This window comes from Bufo gargarizans, chromosome 6 (genome assembly GCF_014858855.1).
Source record: "Bufo gargarizans isolate SCDJY-AF-19 chromosome 6, ASM1485885v1, whole genome shotgun sequence".
In the NCBI taxonomy this organism is placed as follows: Eukaryota; Metazoa; Chordata; class Amphibia; order Anura; family Bufonidae; genus Bufo; species Bufo gargarizans.
The window spans coordinates 316,290,130-316,317,516 of NC_058085.1; the positions used below are offsets into that span (position 1 = coordinate 316,290,130).

General features: G+C 43.9%; 1 protein-coding gene across 1 annotated transcript in view; it reads right to left on the reverse strand.

The window, feature by feature from the left end:
- DNA2 (DNA replication helicase/nuclease 2) overlaps positions 1 to 27,387 on the reverse strand; it is a 105,204-nt gene that overhangs the window by 71,982 nt on the left and 5,835 nt on the right. Inside the window, exons 3-5 of the mRNA XM_044298652.1 lie at positions 24,176 to 24,362; positions 13,813 to 13,958; positions 11,523 to 11,645 (exon numbers count right to left, since the gene is read on the reverse strand). Coding sequence (XP_044154587.1) covers positions 11,523 to 11,645; positions 13,813 to 13,958; positions 24,176 to 24,362 — 456 coding nt within the window. The remainder of the gene's footprint in view (positions 1 to 11,522; positions 11,646 to 13,812; positions 13,959 to 24,175; positions 24,363 to 27,387) is intronic.

Genomic DNA, 27,387 nt, shown 5'->3' on the forward strand with positions numbered 1-27,387 from the left:
CGGCCAAATAGCTTTTTACAGCACCCAGCCTACTCGAAACATGGGCAAATTGTCCAAGGAGAGAAGCAAAGACACGGAGTGTACACTGAGACCCCAAAAATCGCAGGGGCACCTGACAAGATTCCTAAATAAACCGATGCCTTCCCCAGCCAGAGTGAAGAAAGTGGCGGCAGCTGCTGCCCGCTCTGAGACACAGGAAGATGATTCGGACGGAGGCAGTTCATGCACCTTCTCCGATGCGCAAGGGGCTATCAACATGCTACCGATCACAAGGTCCTTCCTGAAGCACTCTATGTCGCAGGCCCCATCTCCGGTGATGAAGGAGCTGGCGACATAAAGATGGAGGTACACCAAATGGGGTCCCGAGTTGAAATCACTCGAAAGCTCCCAGTTAGCCATAACTGAACAGTGCAGAGGGCTGCACACTCAAATGAAATCACTACGCATGCAGCTGAATAATGCCTACCTTAATCTGGAAGACCAGTAGAATAGGGGACAGCGAAAAAAATGTCAGAATCAGGGGGATCCTAGAGTCCATATCTGCTGAGGAACTCTCGGAATGTGTACGCCGAATCTTCTCAACACCGGTGGGGCAGGCACATGCAGACGCCATTATTATCGAGCAAGCCCACAGAGCCCTAAGGGCCAAGCCGGCAGAAGGGGACCCCACCAAGAGACACAGTGTGCGCACTCCTGAACTAACTAGACACGGCAGAGATCCTCAAAAAAGCCAGAGAAAGAGGACATTTTACTGGACGCCCACAAAATCCAGATCTTCCAGGACTTGGCGGCTAGTACACTTGCTAAACGACAGGCCCTACGTCCACTGACAGCAGAGTTAAGAGCAAAGAAATTGCCTATGAGATGGATTTTCCCCTTTGGCCTGAGCACTTCAATTAAGGGCCGGCAATACACAGTGCGGCACCCGGATGACCTGCCGAAGATTTGGGAAGCCCTAGAGATATTGCCTATGGACATTCCATCGTGGCTACCAGTGTCTGCAGCAGAAGATCTCCCTCGTCTGCCCTCATCTGAGCTTTGCGCACTTTCATCTAAGTCCAAGCCGACAAGAAAGAAACAGGCCTCCGTGGACTGAAGTTTAATTTTGAAGGGAGTAAAAAAACTACCAGTTGTAGCGTTAAGAACTCCTTCTTGGGCTTCTGGCCCATGTGTCTGCGAACCTCTGAGTTCCTGTTAGAATTGTTATGAGCGGATTTGCCTTACCTGGACAGGTATCATGCGAAAATGGATATGGAATGCAGAACCGAACGCAGACAAAGATTACTGGGTGAGAGGGACTAGCTAGGCTAGATCCTCAGAATAGTCTTCTTCAACCATCATGGGCCGGTACTCTCCCTCGGACCCTGCAATAGTCTAGGCATTTGTCTTCCTGTGTTTTCATATGCTTCCATGCGTTTTCATGTGTTTTTTCCTATGTTACACATGTTTCTATATGTTCTCTGAATCGAGTAGGCCTAGAAAGGCCCTTATACTGGCCAGAGGTGTGCGGAGTCCCTGGTCCTGTCGGGCTCTACCACTGATGTTCCCCCTCCTGGTCCTATATTATTCGATAGTCATTGCACTATTGCGCAGAGGTGCGCTGTTGGAGCCTCAGGGCTCTTTTTCTTCTTCTGTTTATATTACAGTTTTTTTCCCTGTCCCCCTCCCCCCCATATGTCGAATGTCGACCTGCAAGATGATATCACTGAGGTGGTTGTGATAGATATAGAGTGTTTAAAAGTAATATGGCTGAAATAACTGTTTGCACACTTAATGTTAAAGGGATGAATGTACCCCAGAAAAGTAGCCAGGTGTATTACACCCTTAAAAGAGAATACGCTGACATACTCTTTTTACAGGAGACTCACTTTCGGCATCAACATGTTCCCAATATGAACAGCAGAAGCTTCCCTGTCTGGTACCATTCTACCTATTCCTCAGCTGCACGAGGTGTCTATTGGAAGAAGCAAAAATGTATTATTTACCCTAACGGCTAATATGGAGGACCCTCTTGGAAGGTATTTATTTGTTAAAGGGGAAAGTCCTTAACAGTACCATCACTATGGCAAATGTATATGCCCCGAATGTTAAACAGGTCCCGTGGTTCATGCAGATGTTAAACACTATCAGGGAGTTTGTGGAAGGCTTATTGATATTAGGGGGTGACTTTAATCTTGCTTTAGACCACAACATAGACTCCACCTCAAAAACCCCATCTCTCTCTAAGAGACAGATACGTAGACTCCAGTTATCTCTCTCGAACTTGCGAATTTCTGATGTTTGGAGGATTCTCAACCCGGAGGGGAGGGACTACACGTTTTTCTCGCAGGTACATGGTACCTACCAGAGGTTGGACTACATCTTTATGTCTAACAGTTCACTTACCTCGGTTACAAAGGCAGAAATTGGAAATTCCACTGTCTCTGACCATGCTCTGGTCAAAGTTAGGTGGAAATTGAAAGACCTACCCCCAAAAGTATGGACGTGGCAGCTCAACACCATGCTTCTTGAGGATGAGGTTAATAAAACCCAGATAGAGCAGAAGATCCAAAACTATTTCAATGTAAATGATAGTCCTCAAACCCCCATGCCCATGATTTGGGAGGCTCATAAGGCGGTTATTAGAGGTGAACTGGTCAGCTTAGGCTCCAGAGTAAAGAAACAAAGATCCCAGCCTTAAACTCTCTCCTGACACAGATTCCTACCCTGGAAACCTTACATAAAACTAGACAGTCTGACAAAGTGCAATGTACGCTTAAGGTGCTGCGCCATCAGGTTAAAGATTTGTTAAATATTAAAAAAGCCAAAATATTGCAATCGCTACGATTTAAGTATTTCTGTCATAGAGATAAGGGATCTAATGTAACAACTAATCTTTTAAGAGCACAAAGGAGTAAAACTTTTATACATGCTATTAAAAAATAAGGAGTGGAAAAAACTCACTTCAACTCCAGACACAGCTAGAGAGTTTTGTAGTTTGTATTCATCACTATATAACCTTGAACAAGAGAAACAGACAGCAGAGTCTGATCAGAGCCTCTTAAGCGGATACATAGACTCCTTCCTTGAATCCATCGCAATCCCCACTTTATCAGAGGAAAATAGATCTGCACTGATGAGGCCGTTACCACTGAGGAGGTTGATAAAATCCTTGGGTCTATACCAGTGCTTCTCAATTTTTTTCTGTCATGCCCCCCCTAGAAAGAAGAAAACATTTTGTGCGCGACTGTAAATAGTATCATTTGTCTATAAAATTGTTTAGTACAGCTTATTATTGGTATCCTCCTGCAGTGTGCTTTGTACCCCTTCCACTCCTGCATTCCTGCTATTATGCCCTTTTTTATCTAGGTTACCTTCAGGGCTTAGTTTACCTGCAGAGCGTCTTTTTGCACCTTCCCCCTCCTCCTTTTGATCCAGGGTACTGCCTTCTAGTTCGTATACTTTTTCCTCCTCCATCCCCTGGTTACTATTTCTTTTCCCCTTTTCAGTTTTATTATCAGATTTTGTGTTTGTCCTACCTCCTCTCCTTGACCCCTGCTCTTTATGTTCTCTCTGTGCTTCAGCTCTTGTTTTCCCACCTGGTGATGCTGCGGATGTATCTTTGCGACTCTGCCTTGATGACATGCCGGCGTCCTGCTCTTTCGCCTCTGTGAGTGGCACTAGGAACCGGCGTATTGATACTTGTATGTCTCCACCGGTCCTCTGCATGTGTCACGTGCGTTGGCGGTCACGTGGTCCTCCGCATCAGGCTGCTACTGGGGCTGCGCTGGGACAATCTCCAGTGATCGCGTTGCGCTGCTCCCTCTCTCCAGCCGTAGAGTTGCTAGGCAACCGACGCCGTGTGGGACGCCGCTTGCGAGTGAGTCGGATAATCCGATCTGGACATCCAATATGACAGTGTTTGCCGAGGTCAAACGAGCCCCCCTTTACGGAGAAGCACTGGTCTATACCAACGGGTAAGAGCCCAGGTCCAGATGGGTATCCCATTTATTACTACAAGAAATTTAAACATATCTTATCCCCGTACTTTGTGAGACTCTGTAATGATCTGCTGCAGGGCTCCACCCTCCCAGCCCAAACACAAGCAGCACATATTACCATCATCCATAAGGAAGGGAAAGATCAGGAGCTGTGCGGTAGCTACAGACCAATATCTCTCCTAAACACAGATTTGAAGTGGTGGGCCAAGCTGCTAAGCCATAGGATGGCCTCCTTGCTTCCTAACCTGATTGGTGAAGAGCAGGTGGGATTTGCATTGGGCAGGGAAGGGTAGACACAATGTTAGTAGAGTCGTATGTGCGGTTGCTCATGCTCACGCCCCAAAAATGCCCCTAGTTCTACTGGGGACAGATGCAGAAAAAGCATTCGATAGAGTTAACTGGAAGTTTATGTGGAAAACCTTGGAAGCGTTTGAGTTCCCAGATAGATTTGTACAGGCAATATTTGCGATGTACTCCTCTCCCTCAGCACATACAGTACAGACCAAAAGTTTGGACACACCTTCTCATTCAAAGAGTTTTCTTTATTTTCATGACTATGAAAATTGTAGATTCACACTGAAGGCATCAAAACTATGAATTAACATGTGGAATTATATACATAACAAAAAAAAGTGTGAAACAACTGAAAATATGTCATATTCTAGGTTCTTCAAAGTAGCCACCTTTTGCTTTGATTACTGCTTTGCACACTCTTGGCATTCTCTTGATGAGCTTCAAGAGGTAGTCACCTGAAATGGTCTTCCAACAGTCTTGAAGGAGTTCCCAGAGATGCTTAGCACTTGTTGGCCCTTTTGCCCTCACTCTCCTTCATGGTCAAATAGCCCTTACACAGCAGTTTGGGGTCATTGTCCTGTTGAAAAATAAATGATGGTCCAACTAAACGCAAACCGGATGGAATAGCATGCCGCTGCAAGATGCTGTGATAGCCATGCTGGTTCAGTATGCCTTGAATTTTGAATAAATCCCCAACAGTGTGACCAGCAAAGCACCCCCACACCATCACACCTCCTCCTCCTCCATGCTTCACGGTGGGAACCAGGCATGTAGAGTCCATCCGTTCACCTTTTCTGCGTCACACAAAGACACGGTGGTTGGAACCAAAGATCTCAAATTTGGACTCATCAGACCAAAGCACAGATTTCCACTGGTCTAATGTCCATTCCTTGTGTTCTTTAGCGCAAAGAAGTCTCTTCTGCTTGTTGCCTGTCCTTAGCAGTGGTTTCCTAGCAGATATTCTACCATGAAGGCCTGATTCACACAGTCTCCTCTTAACAGTTGTTCTAGAGATGTGTCTGCTGCTAGAACTCTGTGTGGCATTGACCTGGTCTCTAATCTGAGCTGCTGTTAACCTGTGATTTCTAAGGCTGGTGACTCGGATGAACTTATCCTCCACAGCAGAGGCGACTCTTGGTCTTCCTTTCCTGGGGCGGTCCGCATGTGAGCCAGTTTCTTTGTACCGCTTGATGGTTTTTGCGACTGCACTTGGGGACACTTTCAAAGTTTTCCCAATTTTTCAGACTGACTGACCTTCATTTCCTAAAGTAATGATGGCCACTCGTTTTTCTTTACTTAGCTGCCTTTTTCTTGCCATAATACAAATTCTAACAGTCTATTCAGTGGGACTATCAGCTGTGTATCCACCTGACTTCTCCTCAACGCAACTGATGGTCCCAACCCCATTTATAAGGCAAGAAATCCCACTTAGGCTACTTTCACACTAGCGTTCGGGGCTCCACTTGTGAGTTCCGTTTGAAGGCTCTCACAAGCGGCCCCGAACGGATCTGTACAGCCCCAACGCATTCTGAGTGGATGCGGATTGGCTCAGAATGCATCAGTTTGGCACCGTTTGGCCTCCGCTCCGCTCAGCAGACGGACACCCGAACGCAGCTTGCAGCGTTTTCGCGTCCGCCTGGCCGTGCGGAGCCAAACGGATCCGTCCAGACTTACAATGCAAGTCAATGGGGACAGATCCGTTTGACGTTGACACAATATGGTGCAATTTCAAACGGATCCGTCCCCCATTGACTTTCAATGTAAAGTCAGGAGTCCCTATTAATATACCATCAGATCGGAGTTTTCTCCAATCCGATGGTATATTTTAACTTGAAGCGTCCCCATCACCATGGGAACGCCTCTATGTTAGAATATACCATCGGATTTGAGTTACATCGTAAAACTCAGATCAGACAGTATATTCTAACACAGAGGCGTTCCCATGGTGATGGGGACGTTTCATGTTAGAATATACTGAGAACTGTGTACATGACTGCCCCCTGCTGCCTGGCAGCAGGGGGCAGACCCCCCTCCTCCTGTAATTAACTTATTGGTGGCCAGTGCGGCCCCCCTCCCTCTATATTCATCGGTGGCCAGTGCGGATTCCCAGTATTAAATATGACCAGTGCGGCCTCCCCCTCCCTAGTATTAAATATGACCAGTGCGGCCCCCCTCCCTCTATATTCATTGGTGGCCGGCCAGTGCGGATTCCAAGTATTGTGACCAGTGCGGCCTCTCCCCCCCCACACACACATCATTGGTGGCAGCGGAGAGTACCGATCGGAGTCCCAGTTTAAATCGCTGGGGCTCCGATCGGTTACCATGGCAGCCAAGACGCTATCGCAGTCTTGGCTGCCATGGTTACTTAGCAATAAATACAAGCATTATACTTACCTGAAGAGCTGCGATGTCCGACCGGCCGGGCGCTCCTCCTACTGGTAAGTGACAGGTCTGTGCTATAGGCAATGCGCCGCACAGACCTTTCACTTACCAGTAGGAGGAGCTCCCGGCCGGACACAGACATCGCAGCTCTTCAGGTAAGTATAATGCTTGTATTTATTGCCAAGTAACCATGGCAGCCAAGACTGCAATAGCGTCTTGGCTGCCATGGTAACCGATCGGAGCCCCAGCGATTTAAACTGGGAATTCGATCGGTACTCTCCGCTGCCACCATTTTAATTGGGGGGGGGGGGGGGGAAGAGAGGCCGCACTGGTCACAATACTTGGAATCCGCACTGGCCGGCCACCAATGAATATAGAGGGAGGGGGGCCGCACTGGTCATATTTAATACTGGGAATCCGCACTGGCCACCGATGAATATAGAGGGAGGGGGGCCGCACTGGTTACAATTAATACTGGGGAGGGAGGGGGGGGGGGGGGCCGCACTGGCCACCAATAAGTTGAATACGGGAGGGGGGGGTCTGCCAGTTCTCAGTATATTCTAACTTAAAGCGTCCCCAGTATATTCTAACTTAACGCTTCTGTGTTTAGAATATACTGTCGGATCTGAGTTTTCCGAAGTGAAAAATCAGATCTGAAATAAACAGTTATGCAAACAGATCCGTTCTGAACGGATGCAAGCGTTTGCATTATAGGAGAGGATCCGTCTGTGCAGACACCAGACGGATCCGCTCCTAACGCAAGTGTGAAAGTAGCCTTATAAAACCTGACAGGGCACACCTGTGAAGTGAAAACCATTTCAGGTGACTACCTCTTGAAGCTCATCAAGAGAATGCCAAGAGTGTGCAAAGCAGTAATCAAAGCAAAAAGGTAGCTACTTTGAAGAACCTAGAATATGACAAATTTTCAGTTGTTTCACACTTTTTTGTTATGTATATAATGCCACATGTGTTAATTCATAGTTTTGATGCCTTCAGTGTGAATCTACAATTTTCATAGTCATGAAAATAAAGAAAACTCTTTGAATGAGAAGGTGTGTGCAAACTTTTAGTCTGTACTGTATATTGGTGAACAACACACTGTTGGACTCCTTTGGCATTGGAAATGGTACCAGACAGGGTTGCCCGCTTTCTCCTTCACTCTTCATTTTGGCCATGGAAACGCTGCTGCTTAAATTTAGACAGACCCCTGATATTAGAGGCTTGAGAATAAAAAAAAAACTGAACACAAAATGGCAGCGTTTGCCGATGATTTTTTGATGTTTATCTCGAACCCAGAAGAAGCCATGCCACATATGAATATTTTTGAGGCATTTGGGAAGGCGTCTAATTTCAAGAATAACTGACAATTCAGAAGCTTTAGGGATTTCTATCTCTCCTCCCCAGATGAGAAGAATTAGAGATATGACTACCAAGGCCATTAAAGGGAGTCTGTCACCTCCATATGGCCATATACAGTGCTTACATGGCTCTGTAGCAAACCTATTAGTCTCATAAATTGACTACGCGGGATATTTTCCAACCATTTGGGAAGGTGGCAACTGCTGGAATTTTTAAATTATATTAATAAAAATGATTTTTATTTAGAATTTAGTTCAACTTACAGCAGAAAAGAGATCAACTTTTTAGATTTATTTAGAAGGGGAAAAACTACTCACCAGAACCTACAGTAAACCAACAGATGGAAACAGCTTTATTTCCATGAACAGTTGCCACCTTCCCAAATGGTTGGAAAATATCCTGCGTAGTCAATTTATGAGATTAAGAAGAAACTGTACAGAAATAGGGGAATATGAGAGGGAGGCAGAAATTCTACAGAAGAAATTGGAACACAAGGGATATGATACAATAAAATTGGTAGCACAAAAATCTGAAATAAACCAACTAAATAGGCAGACCTTACTAACAGCAAATAAGAACAATATGAAAACTCCAGAGACTGAAATTAATGCGAAAATACCGCCCATTATCACACCATACAGTAACCAGGTACCAGTGTAAAAAAACACTGGGACATCCTCAAGGAGGATAAAATAATAGGAGAAATTATCCCCAAAGACCCGAAATTTGTTTTCCAAAGGGCACAAAATGTGGGCAATATAATTGCATCCACAGGTAGATGTACAGGAATAAATATAGAGGAAAAAAAGGCGGTTTCCATCCGTGTAAAATGTGCAGAGGATGCAAAATATCCAAAAACACGAAAACAATAACACAAATAAGTAATACGGAGGGAACCTATAAACAAACTATAAAACATTTCATCACTTGTAACAGTAAAGGAGTCATCTACACTTTAACATGCCCCTGCAACAAGATTTACGTGGGCCGCACCAAGAGAACCCTAAAGAAAAGAATAGGTGAACATATATACAACATAAATAGAAAATATGAAGGCCATCCATTATCGCGCCACTACAGTGTAAAGCATGGGGGCAATTTTGCTGGGTCCCATTTCTGTGGGGTTGAAACAATACAACCAAATAAGAGGGGAGGGGACTACATTAAGGAAATGTCCAAAAGAGAATAAAAATGGATATTCAACATGGACACCCTAATACCCAATGGTTTAAATGCGGAGATAGAACTGTTTGCTTTTGAATTAGGGCTGCAACGATTAATCGATGTAATCGATTATATTCGATAACTGGATTCGTTGTCGACGAATCCAGTTATCGAATAATCGCCGATTCGTTGCTATGCGGGCGGGCGGGCGGTCCCTGCATCTTTATTTTACCTTTTTACAATGACGCTCCTGTAACAGCCAGGCAGAGCGGACGGCGGCGTAACGTCACTCACTCACGTGACACGCCTGCTCCGCCTCCTTCATTCATGAGGTGGGCGGAGCAGGTGCGTCACGTGAGTGAGTGACGTTACGCCGCCGTCCGCTCTGCCTGGCTGTTACAGGAGCGTCATTGTAAAAAGGTAAAATAAAGATGCAGACGTGATTAGTCCAACTTATAAGCATCGGGGCCGGGGCTGTTATGGGGAGGGGGGGAGGATCTGTCTATGGCACTGCTATGGGGAGGGGGGGTCTGTGTATGGCACTGCTATGGGAAGGGGGATCTGTGCACTGTTATGAGGAAAGGGATCTGTGCACTGTTATGCCCATAACAGTGCACATATCCCCCTCTCCATAACTGCGCCGCCCACAGATCCCCCTCTCCATAACTGCGCCGCCCACAGATCCCCCTCTCCATAACTGCGCCGCCCACAGATCCCCCTCTCCATAACTGCGCCGCCCACAGATCCCCCTCTCCATAACTGCGCCGCCCACAGATCCCCCTCTCCATAACTGCGCCGCCCACAGATCCCCCTCTCCATAACTGCGCCACCCACAGATCCCCCTCTCCATAACTGCGCCACCCACAGATCCCCCTCTCCATAACTGCGCCACCCACAGATCCCCCTCTCCATAACTGCGCCACCCACAGATCCCCCTCTCCATAACTGCGCCACCCACAGATCCCCCTCTCCATAACTGCGCCACCCACAGATCCCCCTCTCCATAACTACGCCATCCACAGATCCCTCTCTCCATAACTGCGCCGTCCACAGATCCCCCATAATAGTGTCGTCCACAGATCCCCAATAATAGTGTCGTCCACAATTTGTTTTAATATGGCCTTTGAACATATTTTTTCAAGTAAAATCATATAAACCTCTGTTTTGTAATTTTGTCGTTTTTGCCGATTAATCGTAGAAATTAAATCGGCAACTAATCGATTATTCAAATAATCGTTAGCTGCAGCCCTATTTTGAATAAATGACTGGTGATGACTTCATGCAGGATTGGCAGGGAAGGGGTTAAAGTTCTGGAGAAGCGCCTATAAAAAGGGAGCGTGAGCAGCCAGGTAACACTCCCTGAGGAAGAACAGCGTCTGTTCGAAACGCGTTGGAGAAAGATACCTGGTACTGGTGGTCATTGTATGACCGCTGTAAGTGACGTCACTCACAAGCTCCAAGTGATCGCTAACCACTCCTCTGCACACACCTCCACTTGCGGCAGCAGCGTGCCACCGGCCGGGGCACGAGGCAGCACGCCAAACCACAGTACATCTGGACTGTTCCTGATTACCAGCATCAGCAATAACCGAGTACAGAAACAAAAGCAAAGAAGAAAATATCTGTACATCAAGTACGGGGACACGGACAAAAGCACACAAACAGAAGCCTTCATTTCAGGTACACTGTTTAAAACTAGCTAAGCACCTGTATATTGATATACCTTCGTGTGCCAGTCACCATATATTTGCAATACCTGTACACCAACATTCATCACTATATGTCCTTAAGCGCAGTATTATAATATATTACATTGTCTCCCCTTTGCGGCAGATTTTTGTGGTTCTGCCGCGATACCGCTGCTTCTACATATAGCATCCACTGAGCGCCACTGTAGCAACCCTTCTTTCTTCTAATCATTATTTCTTGCTCTTATAAGGCCTGGTTATTCAGATCTCCAGCATGTTTGCTATGTGTATTGTCAGAGATGGCATGTACTCCATGCCTCCTGTGTTGTCAGGCATATAGCCTCTGAAGTCATTGTTTACTTTGCCCATTCCTTGCATGGAAATGGATTTTTGCTTTATGTCAATACATTGTCACTTGTCTCATGTTCATATCTGGACCGTCTGTATACTGTAAGTGCAAGCTCATTTATTATTGTCACAAAACTCCAATAAAAAGAGATTTGTTAAAAAGTCAATGGTGTCTCGTGACCGTTGTTTGGATTCACTGTGTGACAATTTTAAAATAGCATCTTGGATTACATTAAAAGCTGAAGCCATTATGCAAGTGTGAACGAAGCTTAAAAACGGCTTGTGAAAATATTTCTGGTGGGCTTACTTGCCAAGTGTCCTCTTCGTTTGTGACACAGGTGTCATATAGTCATTTGTCCATCTTTGAAATGATGGAAGATATTCCTCAATTTCTTGGAAAACGTCAGCTTGATTTAAGTTTAATTGGTACCTGGTGAAAAAGAAAAACATGCATAAAAAAAAATAAAAAAATAAATAGAAATTTTCCAGGAACAAATTTGCTGCAAAGTTCAGGAGATTTATCAAAACTGGTGTAAAGGAAAATTGGCTCAGTTGCCCATAGCAACTAATCAGATTCCACCAAAGGAGCTCTGAAAAATGAAAGGTGGAGTCTGATTGGTTGCTATGGGCAACTGAGCCAATTTTCCTTTACACCAGTTTTGATAAATCTCCCCAAATGTGGTACATCCTAAATATTCACCTACAGCATTGAGATTTTTTTTTCTTCTTCTTCCTATATATCCATACTTTGACATGCTTTAGCAGATTACAAAAAAGAAAAGGTGCACATAAGACTATAAAAAATTCATTATACAGAAAAAAAAAAAAACACACTACATATACAGGTGAAACTCGAAAAATTAGAATAATTGTGCAAAAGTCCATTTATTTCAGTAATGCAACTTAAAATTAGAACATTGTGAAAAAGGTTCAATATTCTAGGCTCAAAGAGTCACACTCTAGTCAGCTAATTAAAGAGGACCTTTCACCGATCCTGACATTGTGAAATAAGTATACAGACACGTAGAGCGGCGCCCGGGGATCTCACTGCACTATTATCCCTGGGTGCCGCTCCGTTCTCCTGCTATGCCCTCCGGTATCTTCGGTCACAAAGTTATGGTAGGCGGAGTCTGCCCTTGTTCTGCTGTAGCGCTGGCCAATCGCAGCGCAGAGCTCACAGCCTGGGAGGTTATTTTCTCCCAGGCTGTGAGCTCTGCAATGCGATTGGCCAGCGCTACAGCAGAACAAGGGCAGGCTCCGCCTACCATAACTTTGTGACTGAAATCTCCGCCTACTATAACTTAGTGGCCGGAGATACCGGAGGGAATAGCAGGAGAACGGAGCGGCGCCCAGGGATAATAGTAAGTGCAGTGAGATCCCCGGGCGCCGCTCTCCATGTCTGTATACTTAGTTCACATTGTCATATTCGGTGAAAGGTCCTCTTTAATCCATACCCCCTGAGCAAAGGGGACCTGAGATTGTGACTTTGGGGTTTCATAAGCTGTAAGCCATAATCATCCGAATTATACCAAATAAAGGCTTGAAATATCTCGCTTTGCCTGTAATGAGTCTCATGTGTTAGTTTCACCTTTTAAGTTGCATTACTGAAATAAATGAATTTAGCACGATATTCTAACTTTGAGTTTCACCTGTAATGTACAAACTATTGATCCCCCCACAATGTGTTCCACACGACGCATTATCGAGATCTCCACCACCAGTTAGACAAACTGCCATTCCCAACCAAATACTGCATTAGGAACTGTAAAGCCTCATTCACACATCAGTATTCCACGGACATGTGCTGTACGTGTTCTCCACGGACGGCACATGTACCCATTCATTTTAATGTGCGTATTCCCACATCAGATTTTTACTACAGTCTGTGGGTCCGTGTTTTTAGCAAGGAAGCCTGATCTATTTTGTCTGTGTTCACGGATCCTTTATGCCCATTATAGTCTATGGGTCCATGAAAATCACAGATGCCATCTGTGTTTCGAGGATCATTAGGAAGAGATGCACTGAAAATAATTTTTCAGTTGTTCAGTGTCAGTGAAACACGGATGACACACGGACAGCAAAAAAAGGGACACATGGACCAAACACTGATCCTTCATGGACATCACTGACCACCTTTTCACAAATTTGAGCACGGACACATGTGAATAAAGCTTAACACTGCCTTGGTAGGGTGTGTTCAGTGTCATAAAAGAGGCAGATATGTGGGTCCCAGCAGTTGGAGCCTAACTGATCAGCCATTTTTGAAGTACCTATATGCCAGTTAAATAGGGTTACATTGGGCCTCATTCATGGAAACTGTCCAATAGAAAAAAGGCCTTTGTGCCCTTAGCATCTAATCAGAGCTCAGCTTTAAAGGGGTATTCCGGTTGCAAGTGTGAACCAGCTTACATCAAACTAGCTGCTTTAAGGGTCACTCCATTTTCTCACACGTTTAAACTGTATATGCAGCCAAAGGGAGGCCATCTGCTGATCATGTGCTATAAATGTACCACACATCTGCAGAACTGCTTATATGAGCATTCCCTACCTATTAAGATGGGGTCACTCATCACACAGGAATCTAATCCACTACTTACATTTCTTTCAGATATTTGGGTCCATAAACAGCCTGGACAGCGAGGTTTTGCAAAACTTCCTCCCCAAAACCACAAGTTGTTGCTTTCTGGAAGACGTCATGCAACATTGTACCGATCAACATTTGCCTTGAACCTTTTTCACAAACCTAAAAGCAATGAGCGAAGCATCATTATGTGTCATGTCTACTGCCTCATACAATGTCACAGTATATATACACACACACACACTATAATAAATAAATATATAATGCAGGGGTTACTACACAGACCAGGCAAATTAATTTGACGATTCTGTAGTAACCCCCAGACTGCCATAGAGACACACACTAGCAGGGGTTACTGTACACAGACCAGGAGTGCAGAGGTTTAACCCCTTAAGGACCAGGCCAATTTTTGCAAATCTGACCAGTGTCACCATGTGTGAATAACTTTAAAAAACGCTTTTACTTATCCAGGCCATTCTGAGATTGTTTTTTCGTCACATATTTTACTTCATGACAGGTAAAATGGAGTAAAAAAATAAATAAATCATTTTTATGTATAAAACAAAAATACCCAAATTTACCAAAAATTTTGAAATATTAGCAAATTTCTATTTCTCTACTTCTATAATACATAGTAATACCTCCAATTGTTATTACTTTACATTCCCCATATGTCTACTTCATGTTTGGATCATTTGGAGACGTTACAAGGCTTACAAGTTTAGAAGCAAATCTCGAAAATTTCTAAAACCCACTTTTTCAGGACCAGTTCAGGTCTGAAGTCACTTTGTGAGGCTTACATAATAGAAACCACCCAAAAATGACCCCGTTTTACAAACTACACCCCTCAAGTTATTCAAAACTGGATTTTAAAAACTTTGCTAACTCTTTAGGCGTTCCACAAGAATTAATGGAAAATGGAGATAAAATTTCAAAATTTCACTTTTCCATTTGAATCAATTTTTTTTCCAGTTCCAAAGCAAGGGTTAACAGCCAAACAAAACTCAATATTTATAGACCCGATTCTGTAATTTACAGAAACACCCCATATGTGGTGGTAAACTGCTGTATGGGCACACGGCAGGGCTCAGAAGGAAAGGAATGCCAGGCGGTTTTTGGAATGCAGATTTTGCTGGACTGGTTTTTTGACAATATGTCACATTTGAAGCCCCCCTGATGCACCCCTAGAGTAGAAACTCCATAAAAGTGACCCTATTTTGGAAACTACGAGATAGGGTGGCAGTTTTGTTGGTACTATTTTAGGGTACATATGATTTTTGGTTGCTCTATATTACACTTTTTGTGAGGCAAGGTAACAAGAAATGGCTGTTTGGCACAGTTTAAATTTTTTGCTATTTACAACATTCATCTGACAGGTTAGATCATGTGGTATTTTCATAGAGCAGGTTGTCACGGACACGACAATACCAAATATGACTTTTATCTGTTTGTTTTACATAAAGCATTTAAAAAAATAAAAATGATTCTCCACATTCTGAAAACCATAGTTTTATTTTTGGGGCGACTGTCTTGTGTAGGAGCTAATTTTTTTCGGGATGAGATGACGGTTTGATTGGCACTATTTTGGGGTGCGTATGACTTTTTGATTGCTTGCCATTACACTTTTTGTGAAGTAAGGTGTCAAAAATGGCTATATTTCCATTTATTTTTTTACGGCATTCAACTGAGGGGTTAGGTCATATGATATTTTTATAGAGCAGGTTATTACGGATGCGGCAATACCTAATATGTCAACTTTTTTTTATTTATGTAAGTTTTACACAATGATTTCATTTTTGAAACAGAAAAATATCATGTTTTAGTGTCTCCATATTCTGAGCCATAGTTTTTTCATTTTTTGGGCGATTGGCTTAGATAGGGGCTCATTTTTTTGCGGGATGAGGTGACTGTTAGATTAGTACTATTTTAGGGGGCATACAACTTTTTGATCACTTGGTGTTGGTGTTTTTTTTTTAATGGTATTTATCGGACAGGGTGGATAATGAGATATATTTATAGAGCCGGTCATTACGGACACGGCGATACCTAATGTGTGGGTTTTTTTGAAATTTTTTTTATTATAAAATAAGGGGAAAGGGGTGTTTTTTTTCTGATGTTCACTTTTGGGGGTCTGATCCCCTCTGCAATGCATCTGTATTGTAATGCATTAGCTGTTACTGTATTACACAAAGTAATACACTAACAGGTTGCCTAGGAGACCCAGCCTGAGGCTAGAGCTCCTCGGCTCCCGTAGAAGGCAGTTCCCAAAGCCGTGCAAGGCATTGGGCAGCCTCTGCACAGCATCGGGCTGCCTTCTGAGACAGCAGCGCGGGGACTCGATTGGCTCCCTCAAACACAAACCCCAATGATCGCCGATACAGGGGGGGCACAGGACCCCCCTTGGCATTGAACCAGGGTGCCTGCTGATTGATTTCAGAAGGCACCCAGTTGTATAGTTTATAGGTCACATTAAAGGTGGAAAAAATTCTGAAATTATTTATCTTTGTCTCATTTTTTTTACAGCACAGGAACCTGACATTTTAACAGGGGTGTATAGACTTTTTATATCCACTGTATACATGCAGTTCCCGGGTTACGTACAAGATAGGGACTGTAGGTTTGTTCATAAGTCGAATTTGTTCATAAGTCAAATCGGGCACTTTTTTTTAAAGCACTAACCACTAGCCAAAGGACAGGATATTAGATTACATCTTTCTAATAAGGTTACAAAAAGCAGTAAAATCTCAAGTGGCTCTAAACTCATTCCATACTCCTTAAAACTAAATTGCATGGTGTTCTACATAGGAAATGCAACTTGGACACGTTTGTCTTAATATATATATATATTTTTTTCTTTGCATGTAAATGCTTAAATATCAAATTAAACATTCAAAACAGGGTACAGTTGTCAGAGAACCCTGTGATGATCTCCTTTAATGAATAAGGAAACTGTTGCTCAGGCTAATAAAACTTGTCCCTAAAGCAGTCTGATTGTCTGCTCTGGAATGTTTTTTACTCTTTAACCCCTTCCCGACCTTTGACGTACTGTTACCCACGAGTTCCCGCAATTAGACGTAATAGTACGTCATAGTGATCGCGCGGGCACCGGAGCGGTGCGAGCGCGATCACTGCAGGGCCCCGGCAGTTCGTGGTAGCCGGGCCCCTGCTGTATCCACTGGTATTGCTGTAAAAGCAGATGCCGGCGGATTAACCCCTTCTATGCCACGGTCCGCGACATAGAAGAGGTTTGTGTCGGGCGAGGGAGAGCATCGAGTCCCCGCGCTGCTGTGGCGGCGACCCGATGCGACACAAGGCAGCCCAATGCCGCGCAGAGGCTGCCTAATGCCTTGCACGGCATCGGGAACTGCCTTCTACGGGTGCCGAGGAGATCCAGCCTCAGGCTGCGTCTCCTAGGCAACCTGTTAGTGTAGGACACTGAGTCATACACTAACAGGCAATGCATTACAATACAGATAAGTCCAAAAAACAAAGGGGTTGATTCCAGCTTTTGACGTATAAAAGGTATTCTTTATTCGGCTTGTAGTATTAAGATCCAACAAATGTCACATGGAGAGACACAGATTGTGACGGGTTTCGGGCTATAGTATTGAGCCCTTCATCAAGACAATACAAAGGGATCTATGTGCTTTGAAAGCTGATTCAGACGAAAAAATATGTTTAAAAATAATCTTACCAAAAATGAACACAAAGCCTTTATAGAGCTACAAAATATGCAAGATGTTGTAATACGGAGAGCTGACAAGGGAGGAGCGGTCGTAATCCTTGATAGTGAGCTATATAAAAACCAGATTCTGGACTTATTAAAAAGATTCCAGTACCTATCTCACATTGGATTGCAGCCCTCTCCTCCCCTGTCAGAAAATGCTAAGTGCAATTTTGGACAGGGGCCACTCCCTGGGCATTTTGTCCAAAAAAGAAACTGAATTTATATATGTGGAACATGCAATTACACCCATATTTCACGCGCTCCCCAAAATCCATAAACCAGGTTTCCCTCCCCCACTACGTCCGATTGTGGCAGGCATCGGCTCCTATTCCGAAAATTTATCGGAATGGGCAGATTCCCTATTACAGCCACTTGTGCCACTAATACCGGGGTATTTGAGAGACACTGGTACTGTCCTGGGCAATTTTCTTTCTTTTGATTGGCACAAAGATTTTATATGGGTAAGAGCAGACATCTCCTCTTTATATACCAACATACCCCATCAATCTGCCATTGTTGCTTTAAAATGGTTCTTAGAACACTACAGCAACTATACTCTAGAGCTGCAGGATTTTTTATGTTCAGTTATAGATTTTTTGATGAGACATAATTTTTTTATGTTCAATGGGAGCTAAATACTCACCGTCAATCGCAAATATATACATGGCATGGTGGGAAAATAGGTTCCTTTTCTCTGATAACAACCCTTGTAGGGAGGACATTAAATGGTATGCCCGTTATATCGACGATATGTTGTGGGTATGGCAGGGGGACGAAGAGAGAATAGCCAAATGTGTAGAGTATATAAATAACTGTACTACATCAATAAAACTCACTTTTTCCAGCGATCCAGAGAAAATTGTTTTTCTGGATCTGTGTCTGGAAGGGGATAATGACACCAACAGGGTGGTTACATATACCCACAGAAAGCCTACAGCGGGCAATACTATTCTCTCTGCCTCCTCCTGCCATCCACCACACGTCCTAAAAAATATCCCCAAGGGAGAAATGGTAAGGGCTAAAAAGAATTGCTCTACCCAGGAACTTTTTGAAAGAGAGGCTCAAAATATTGCAGCCAGACTGAGAATGAGAGGCTACACCCAAACCAGTATAAACAGAGGCATTCATTTTGCTAGATCAAAAAATAGAGAAACCCTTATTTTTCCTAAAAGAAATATCAATAAAAATAAGAACAAAGACAAAGAAGACAAAAATGAGAACGAGGGAAAAAATGGAACGAAATATAAAAATAAAAAAGAATAAAAAAAGAAAACATCACCAATAAGGAAGAACCCATCACTTTTACCACAAATTATAGTAGAGATTATTTCAAAATCTGCAAAATCATACGCAAACATCTCCATGTTCTGAATTTCAACGAGGAATGGAGAAATATAGCATCCACAGGGATAAGGTGTGTAGCAAAAAGAGCCCATACAGTGGGCCAAAAAATCTGCCCAAGCCTATTCAGGGAAAATTTTCCTAGAATAAGCACCTGGCCCAGAACCAACGGGAATTATAAATGCGGCAGCAAAAAATGCATCTGCTGTCAACATATGCATATCTCAAAAGAGGTTACATCTATGGCTAATAATAAAAAATATATGCTAAAACAATATATTAATTGTAATACAGATCATGTAGTATATGTTATAACATGCAGTATATGTAATCTACAATATGTGGGGTGTACCACGAATGATTTAAAGGTACGCATAAGAAAGCACTTAAGTGATGTCCCTCATTATATGTCTCGCAATGTCTCAGCGGCAACAAGACATTTTGCCACTGTTCACAAGGGCGATGTCTCTGCGTTTTCTGTACAGGGGGTGGAGGTTGTCTCCGCACCTGTCAGAGGAGGTGATCGCAAACAAAAGCTTCTAAGTAGGGAAACATATTGGATGTTCATTTTGGATACATGTATACCGAAGGGTTTGAACAGAAAGCATGATTTAACCTTGCAGTATATGTAGTGCACCAGTATGTTTCTGAATGTTTAATTTTTTGAATTGCTGCGTCCCCACCCACGTGTTCCTGGAAGGGTTTTCCCAATCTGGGAACACCTGGGTCTGGGACACAACCTTCATCCAATTAGAGAAGGAGGAGGAACCCATTTGTGTTGTATATAAAGCTTTTGTTTTTAGTACACTTTGTATTGTCTTGATGAAGGGCTCAATACTATAGCCCGAAACGCGTCACAATCTGTGTCTCTCCATGTGACATTTGTTGGATCTTAATACTACAAGCCGAATAAAGAATACCTTTTATACGTCAAAAGCTGGAATCAACCCCTTTGTTTTTTGGACTTATCAAGTGTGGCTAGGTTCAAGTCACTTTCCTTCCGTGCTTCACGCAGGTGTTTAGAGGTGAGAGCTGCTAAAATTTTCTCTTTTTGCACATTACAATACAGATGTATTGTAATGCATTGCCGAGGGGATCAGACCCCCAAAAGTGAATGTCATAAATAAAGTAAAAAAAAAAAAAAAAAAAAAAAAAAAAACACACGCCCCTTTCCCCTAATTTTATAATAAAAAAACTGAAAAAAAGGCGTATGCCCCTCAAAATTTTTAGTAAATTTTGTATTTTTTCATGAATACTTTTTTTTTTTTTTTTACTTATTTTTACCACTGTTATGAAGTACAATATGTGACGAGAAAACAATCTCAGAATGGCCTGTATAAGTAAAAGCGTTTTAAAGTTATCACCACATAATGTATAGAGTGACACTTCAGATTTGCAAAAAATGGCCTGGGCAGAAAGGTGAAAACAGGCCCGTGATAGAAGGTGTTAAGTAAGCTCTGCTCTGCTTTACACAGCACACGCTGCCCCTTCCCTACCTCTTGCAAACACAGACGGAGGCTCGGCTCGGGTGCTGCTGCACAGAGCAGCCTGACAGCCACTCGCTGCCCTGGAAACACAGACAGAGGGTCACTGATCACTGTCTGGAGATGGTGGGTGGTGGGACAGACACTGTTAGCCCCACGTGTATCAGCCTCTTATGTGGTTTTCAACTCCCAGCTGCAGAGAACGGGCAGGGGAGTTCTGGATGTCTCTAAACGGCTTGCAGAGAGCTTGATGGGGGGGGGGGGGGGGGGGGGGGTACACTTTCGGTCCCATGAGGCAGTGTACGCAAGTACGAGTTGTACTTAACTCAAATGTACTTAACCTGGGTGTGACGGTATCATCCATGTCACCGCCTAGTATTCCCTTCTTCCCTTGAAATAGCACAGCCAAATAATCCACAGAGCAATAAAATCGCTAGTATCGCCAAATAAGACCATACATGAGCCAAACCTGAATGCTGGAACAAGCCTTTACTGGAAGCAACACAGGCATTCAGAACTACACTTTCTTTTATGCCCTGCTCCCATGCAAGGGAGACACCCACAACAAATATACATTAACCAATAACACAAAAGGTACAACCCACATAGAATCCTCCCCTCTGCCTGTGATATAATTATGGCACACAATGGTTAACATAATTACTACAGGCAGGAGCATGCACAATGTCTTTTGTTCTGGAGACAACCGAGGTGTAATTCAATTATCTCTCAGGACAAAGGGAAAATCACCAATACACACGGGGAGACAATAGGACAGACATCACTACTTAAATATACAATGTCCCACCCTTTAGGGCCGCTTCACACGAGCGGATGCCTTGCGTGGCATCCGCTCCGTGACAGAGTGCCAAGACCCGCTGCAGACTGCAGAGGCACGGGGCAGTAACATGACTGTTAATGCTCCGTGCCTCTCTGTGATCTCTTTACTACGAAATCACAGTTGTCACTGTGATTTCGTAGTAAAGAGATCACAGAGAGGCACGGAGCATTAACAGTCATGTTACTGCCCCGTGCCTCTGCAGTCTGCAGCGGGTCTTGGCACTCTGTCACGGAGCGGATGCCACGCAAGGCATCCGCTCGTGTTAAGCGGCCCTTATAGTACACAGACATTTAACATCCCGAAATGGCACAAACTAGACCAGGGGTTCAAAAGTTAGTAAAAGTCTCTTTGGCCTGGCTGTACTGATTGCTTTTCTGCCCAAAACCGGTCCTACACAGTCTTTTGTCCTGGAGACAATTAAGAAGTGATCCACATCTCCCAGGGACAGGGGACAGAGGCCAGACTCCATTAGCCACATGGTAGAAAAATACCTGTACTTGTATAACTATGCAGCTAGAACATAAAACAGGTACATTCAACATGGGACCGTAATCACATGGTAAGAGGCTGGCAAGTAGTCCTCTCCAAGTACTCGTGGCAAACTCAAAAGAGGGGCCTTTGTCACACCAGGGACTGCCTGTATATACGGTATTTATTACACACACACACCCCCCCCTGTACCGCCGGTCTACATACTGTAAGTCTATATAGTCTTGTCATTATAGTTTAATTACCAAAAATAGGAAAATGAAGATTCAAATCGCCAATAGGGTTTTGGGGGGGGGGGGTGAACAAACAAACAAACAAAAAAAAAAAAACAACAGGATTACACTTACCGGTAATCCTTTTGCCATGAGCCCATGACAGCACCCTTGAGAGACCGCCTCCATCCAGGACAGGAACTTTCATGGAGAGCTTTTAAAGGATTTCTGTCACCAGATTTAACCCTATTAAGCTAGCTCACGTTAGCGATGTGCCAGTGTCAAATAAACCTAACTAGCCTATTCCTACTTTTATCTATGCCCTCGTTACGCCAGAAATCAAACTTTTATAATATGCTAATTAGCCCCTAGGAGCAAGGGGGGGGGGAAGCTTTGTTCCTGCTCCTAGAGGCTCCGTTCTCCCACCTTTGTCGCCTCCCTCCAAGTCCTGATTGACAGGGCCAGGCAGCGCTCGCATCTATCTGCCAGCCCTGTGCTCTGGTGAAATCTCACGCCGTTCAGTATTCGGCGCAGGCGTGTTTTTTTCCCCACTTTTTCTGATTTAAATATTTTATATTTTCGTTTTAACAGAAAGACTTGATCTTTTTTGCCCCAGGTCACCAAACATTATATCTTGAATAGATTTTTGTTCCCTACATTCATCCACCCTCATAGTGGCTCTAATAGCCCTGAGCAAGGAATCTGTATCCTCAGGAGAAAATGAAAGGTCTACCCGTGGTTTCTTCATCTGAGGAAGAGTTTGAATCTTCTAGGATTTGTCCTTGCTCATTCTCATTTGAAGACTCTGAATTGGATACTATATTAGAGTAACCCTGCTTGCCCGAGGAAGTGAGGCACTTTTTAAACATTTTCATTGAATCAGAAACTTCAGAATTGACAACATCTTTGATACCCTGAAGTAGTGACAGGGATTCCTCCTCTCCGACCTTGTTCGCAAAATGCTGACCTAACAGACCAGGAAGGAGCGAGTTTTTTCTTGCATACAGCACTCTCTTCCTTTAGATTTAGTGGTAGCTTTCCTAGGGCCCTCTTTGATATTCTAAAATAAAATAAGAGAATAAGCCCCTATTAGACACTGAAGGAAGAAATAAAAAGGTGGGGATTGACTCCCTTACCCCACCAGGAATACCGGTCTGGCATCATGACCCTCCTGGACATCAGCACGCTAACTAGCCTCTTCATCCATTGTACCAGACCAGGATAGTGTTTTTTCCATAAGTGGATCCACAGATGCTTGCAGGCTGGCTGGGATTCTTCTAACCGTGCGCTGAAGGGTTTAATAACCCTAGGTCGGGTCCCTGCTGGCGTTCCCATGCGGCCCTTGCAGCAGAGGATGTATCTTCCCTTACTTCTGGAACGCTCCTTCACTGTAGCCACATGCGTTCCAAATACCCCTGCCTCTGTAAGTTGCTCAAGGCCGGGAGGAAGGCAAAGAAAAGGCTCCGGACCTCCTGAACATCGCCAGGAGGATCCAGCGTGCCAGCATCACCTCCTGGTTATGCTGGGACTGCCCAGGAACACTGGCCCAACAGAACACATCCAGGACCCAGAAGGATTGGCCCCAGACTTAGGAGGCGGCTCCTAGTGGAGTCTTAGGACGCACCAGGTAACCACTATGAATGTTGCACCTCAGGGGCTCCTGCAGCCTGATCCTAGCTCTCCACATAGAAGTCCTATCCATAGGACAAGAAACAGGAACTCCTTCCTTAAAGGGAACCTGTCACCGGGATTTTGGGTATAGAGCTGAGGACACGGGTTGCTAGATGGCCGCTAGCACTTCGGCAATACCCAGTCCCCATAGCTCTGTGTGCTTTTATTGTGTTGAAATGTATCAAATCAGTTTTTCGACACAATAAAAGCACACAGAGCTATGGGGACTGGGTATTGCGGATGTGCTAGAGGCCATCTAGCAACCCATGTCCTCAGCTCTATACCCAAAATCCCGGTGATAGGTTCCCTTTAAGAGCTCTCCACGAAAGTTCCTGTTTCCTGTCCTGGATGGAGGAGGTCTCTCAAGGGTGCCATCATGGGCATAAGGGAAAAATTATTTTTTGGCAAAATTGTTCAGCTCTACCACAGTCTATTTAATAGAATGGAGTGGTGGACAAAGAGGGGCACTATCGCTCCATTGAGAAAGGGGAACAGCAGATCTCTCCTTCCCAGGATTGCATAGGGTCCCCACAATTGGACCCCGCCATCCGTTATTTATCACCTATCCTGTTTGTTAATAATTTTATATACATATCCATACTAAAGAAACAAACCTTGAATTTCTCACTCAGCACTGATCTCCGTAAGCATCGAATACCATTTGCTATGCTGGTCCCAGATATGAGAAGGTCAGGGAATAATATGATATATCCAGAATCCTTGTCCACAGTCCATGTATTTGGCAGTGCTGCATTACCCTCCAGGTGAATAACATCTCCCGGTTTCACTTGAATTCCAACCCTGTATGGAAGAAGAATGTATCAGACCAAACATTCAAAACATGGCCGTGACGCCAATAAGGTAAAGTAATTTACCAGAGTCTAGCAGATCGAGAGTCATTGATTATCAGCGGCTCTCACTTCTTAGGCCAGTTTCAGATAAGTTTATTCGGTCCGGGAACTCGCTCTGTGAGCTCAGCTTTAATGTCTGCTCTGGAAAAATTAAAGTGGCCCTCTGATTACACTGTGAAACAAGGCCGATTTAGAGGTTTGGGCTACACAACGACCACTGCCAGGATTGCAAGGGCATCACAGTGTTCCGGTGATCTCATAGAAGATGAGTCGCAAGTCTGCCGCAACCGTGATCCCTGAATCACAAAAAATCCAAATCGTATCCTCTGAAGTAAACTCGCAGCATCATAATTTGGAATGCTGTGAATCCCTGTGGCACCGCAGGTCTACTGAACTGTAGTGACAGCATTATGTCAGAACTGTTAAGTAGACTTGGGGTGAGAGTGGAATTCACAGCATCAAATCCTCATGATACTTTTAGTTCACTACAGAGCAGTGTTCGGACTAGGAAATACTGCTGCCACATGGGGCGTGTTGTTTGGACTGAACACCCTCATGTGGAACTGGCCTTACTCCCCCAAAATGGACTCCAATAGGTTTCAAATCTATGTCCACGGTGATAGAGGTTGTCCTGAGAAAACCCCTGTATCTTGTAGAGTGCAAATGCATCTCTCACTGGACTAAGAAGTGATATAATCTTTCTTGTGTCACTCGTTATTTCCACTATATAAAATTATTGGTGATTGATTTATGGCTTATGGACACTAAAGGCTGCATCACAGTGTGATATTGTCTCAACTGAACAACTTCACTTAATAGCACTATAAAGGTGCTTGATTCATATGTCTTTAGGAGATATTTGGCTCGGAAATGCTGAGGAAAATCCATGCAATCCAAGACTGTTAGGCCCCCTGCAGACAAGCGTGTCCGGATAAGGTGTGTTTTGCACGCGCGTGATAAAAAACTGAATGTGGTACCCAGACCCAAACTTCTTCACAGACGTGCAGGTTTGGGTTCAAGGTTGTGTAGATTGTATCATTTCCCCTTATAACATGGTTATAAGGGAAAATAATAGCATTCTGAATACAGAATGCATAGTGAAATAGGGCTGGAGGGGTTAAAAAATATATATATATATATATATATATATATATATATATATATATATAATTTAACTCACCTTAATCCACTTGTTCGCGCAGCCGGCATCTCTTCTTTGAGGAATAGGACCTTTGATGACGTCACTACACTCATCACATGACCTTTTACCATGGTGATGGATCATGTGACTGACCATGTGATGAGCGTAGTGACATCATCAAAAGGTCCTTTTCCTCACAGATGAAGACAGAAGAGAAGCCGGGCTACGCGAACAAGTGGATTAAGGAGAGTTAAATTTGAATTTTTTTAACCCCTCCAGCCCTATTTCACTAAGCATTCTGTATTCAGAATGCTATTTTCCCTTATAACCATGTTATAAGGGAAAATAATAATAATCGGGTTCCCATCCCGATCGTCTCCTAGCAACCGTGCGTAAAAAATCGCACCGCATCCGCACTTGCTTGCGATTTTCACGCAGCCCCATTCATTTCTATGGGGCCTGCATTGCGTGGAAAACGCACAACGAGGCGCATGCTGCGATTTTCACGCAACGCACAAGTGATGTGTGAAAATCACCACTCATGTGCACAGCCCCATAGAAATTAATGGGTCAAAATTCAGTGCGGGTGCAATGCGTTCACCTCACGCATTGCACCCGCGCGGAAAACTCGCCTTAGGCTTAGCGGCCAGTGTGAAAAAACTGCAGGACTTTATGGTTTTTGTTTACATATAGATATTGTACAGTATAGGGGATACTCACCGGTGACACTGGAGCCCAGCCCACTGTCCACCCCCCAGTGAAATTACAAATATAAAACAATGAAAAATTGTCCGGCTCACAGTAATTTGCATCAACTTTTACTGATTGGTAAAAACATTTCACATAAAAATAGACAAAAATAAACGTACATTTTATATATTGTCCCTTTAAGTGCGCAGCTCACACAAAAATAATAAAAATATACAAAATGGCAGCTTCCTTATAGTTTGTTCGTTCTGGGTGTGTGATTAGTAATGTTACTTAGTATATTGTTGTACTGGCTTTCTTATACAATCTTCTGTTAATATGCTCGTAGCACGCTCTGTTAGATGGTTAGTTTGTGTCCATACTGCGGGGCTAATTGTGGTGTTACTTTGCGGTTAAATAGAAATACATGCACATATGCTCGTAGCATGCTCGGTTAGATGGTTAGTTTGTGTCCATACTGCGGGGCTAATTGTGGTGTTACTTTGCGGTTAGATAAAAATGCTTAAAACTTATGCTCAGTTGATCCCAGATTTGACTGGTCCGCAACTTGTTTCACAGTTAGCCGGTTACGGCTGGTATGTACGCTCCCTCTAAGGCTTGCCTCCTGTACTGCCAGTTCGGCTATGCCACTTCTCAGAGCGCGTTTCCTGGCGCATGCGCAGTTTGCCCACAGGTACGCCAACCTTGTACTCGTGTCTTTATTCGCCAAAGTATATTTGTTCACACTGCCCGTTCCTCAGCTGCTCACCAGAAGTGTTTCAAAACCATTCAGTTCCTTCCTCAGTGATTTTAAAAAAATAATGATTTTTTATACCACTGAGGAAGGAACTATATGGTTCAGAAACGCGTCTGCTTAGCAGCTGAGGAACGGGCAGTGTGAACAAAGATATACTTTGGCGAATAAAGACACGAGTACAAGGTTGGCGTCCCAGTGGGCAAACTGCACATGCGCCAGGAAACATGCTCTGAGAAGCGGCATAGCCAAACTGGCAGTACAGGAGGCAAGCTATAGAGGGAGCGTACATACCAGCCATAACCGTGAGTAACACACGATAGTGTTTAACTGTGAAACAAGTTGCGGACCAACCAAACTTGGGATCAACTGAGCATACGTGTATGCATTTTT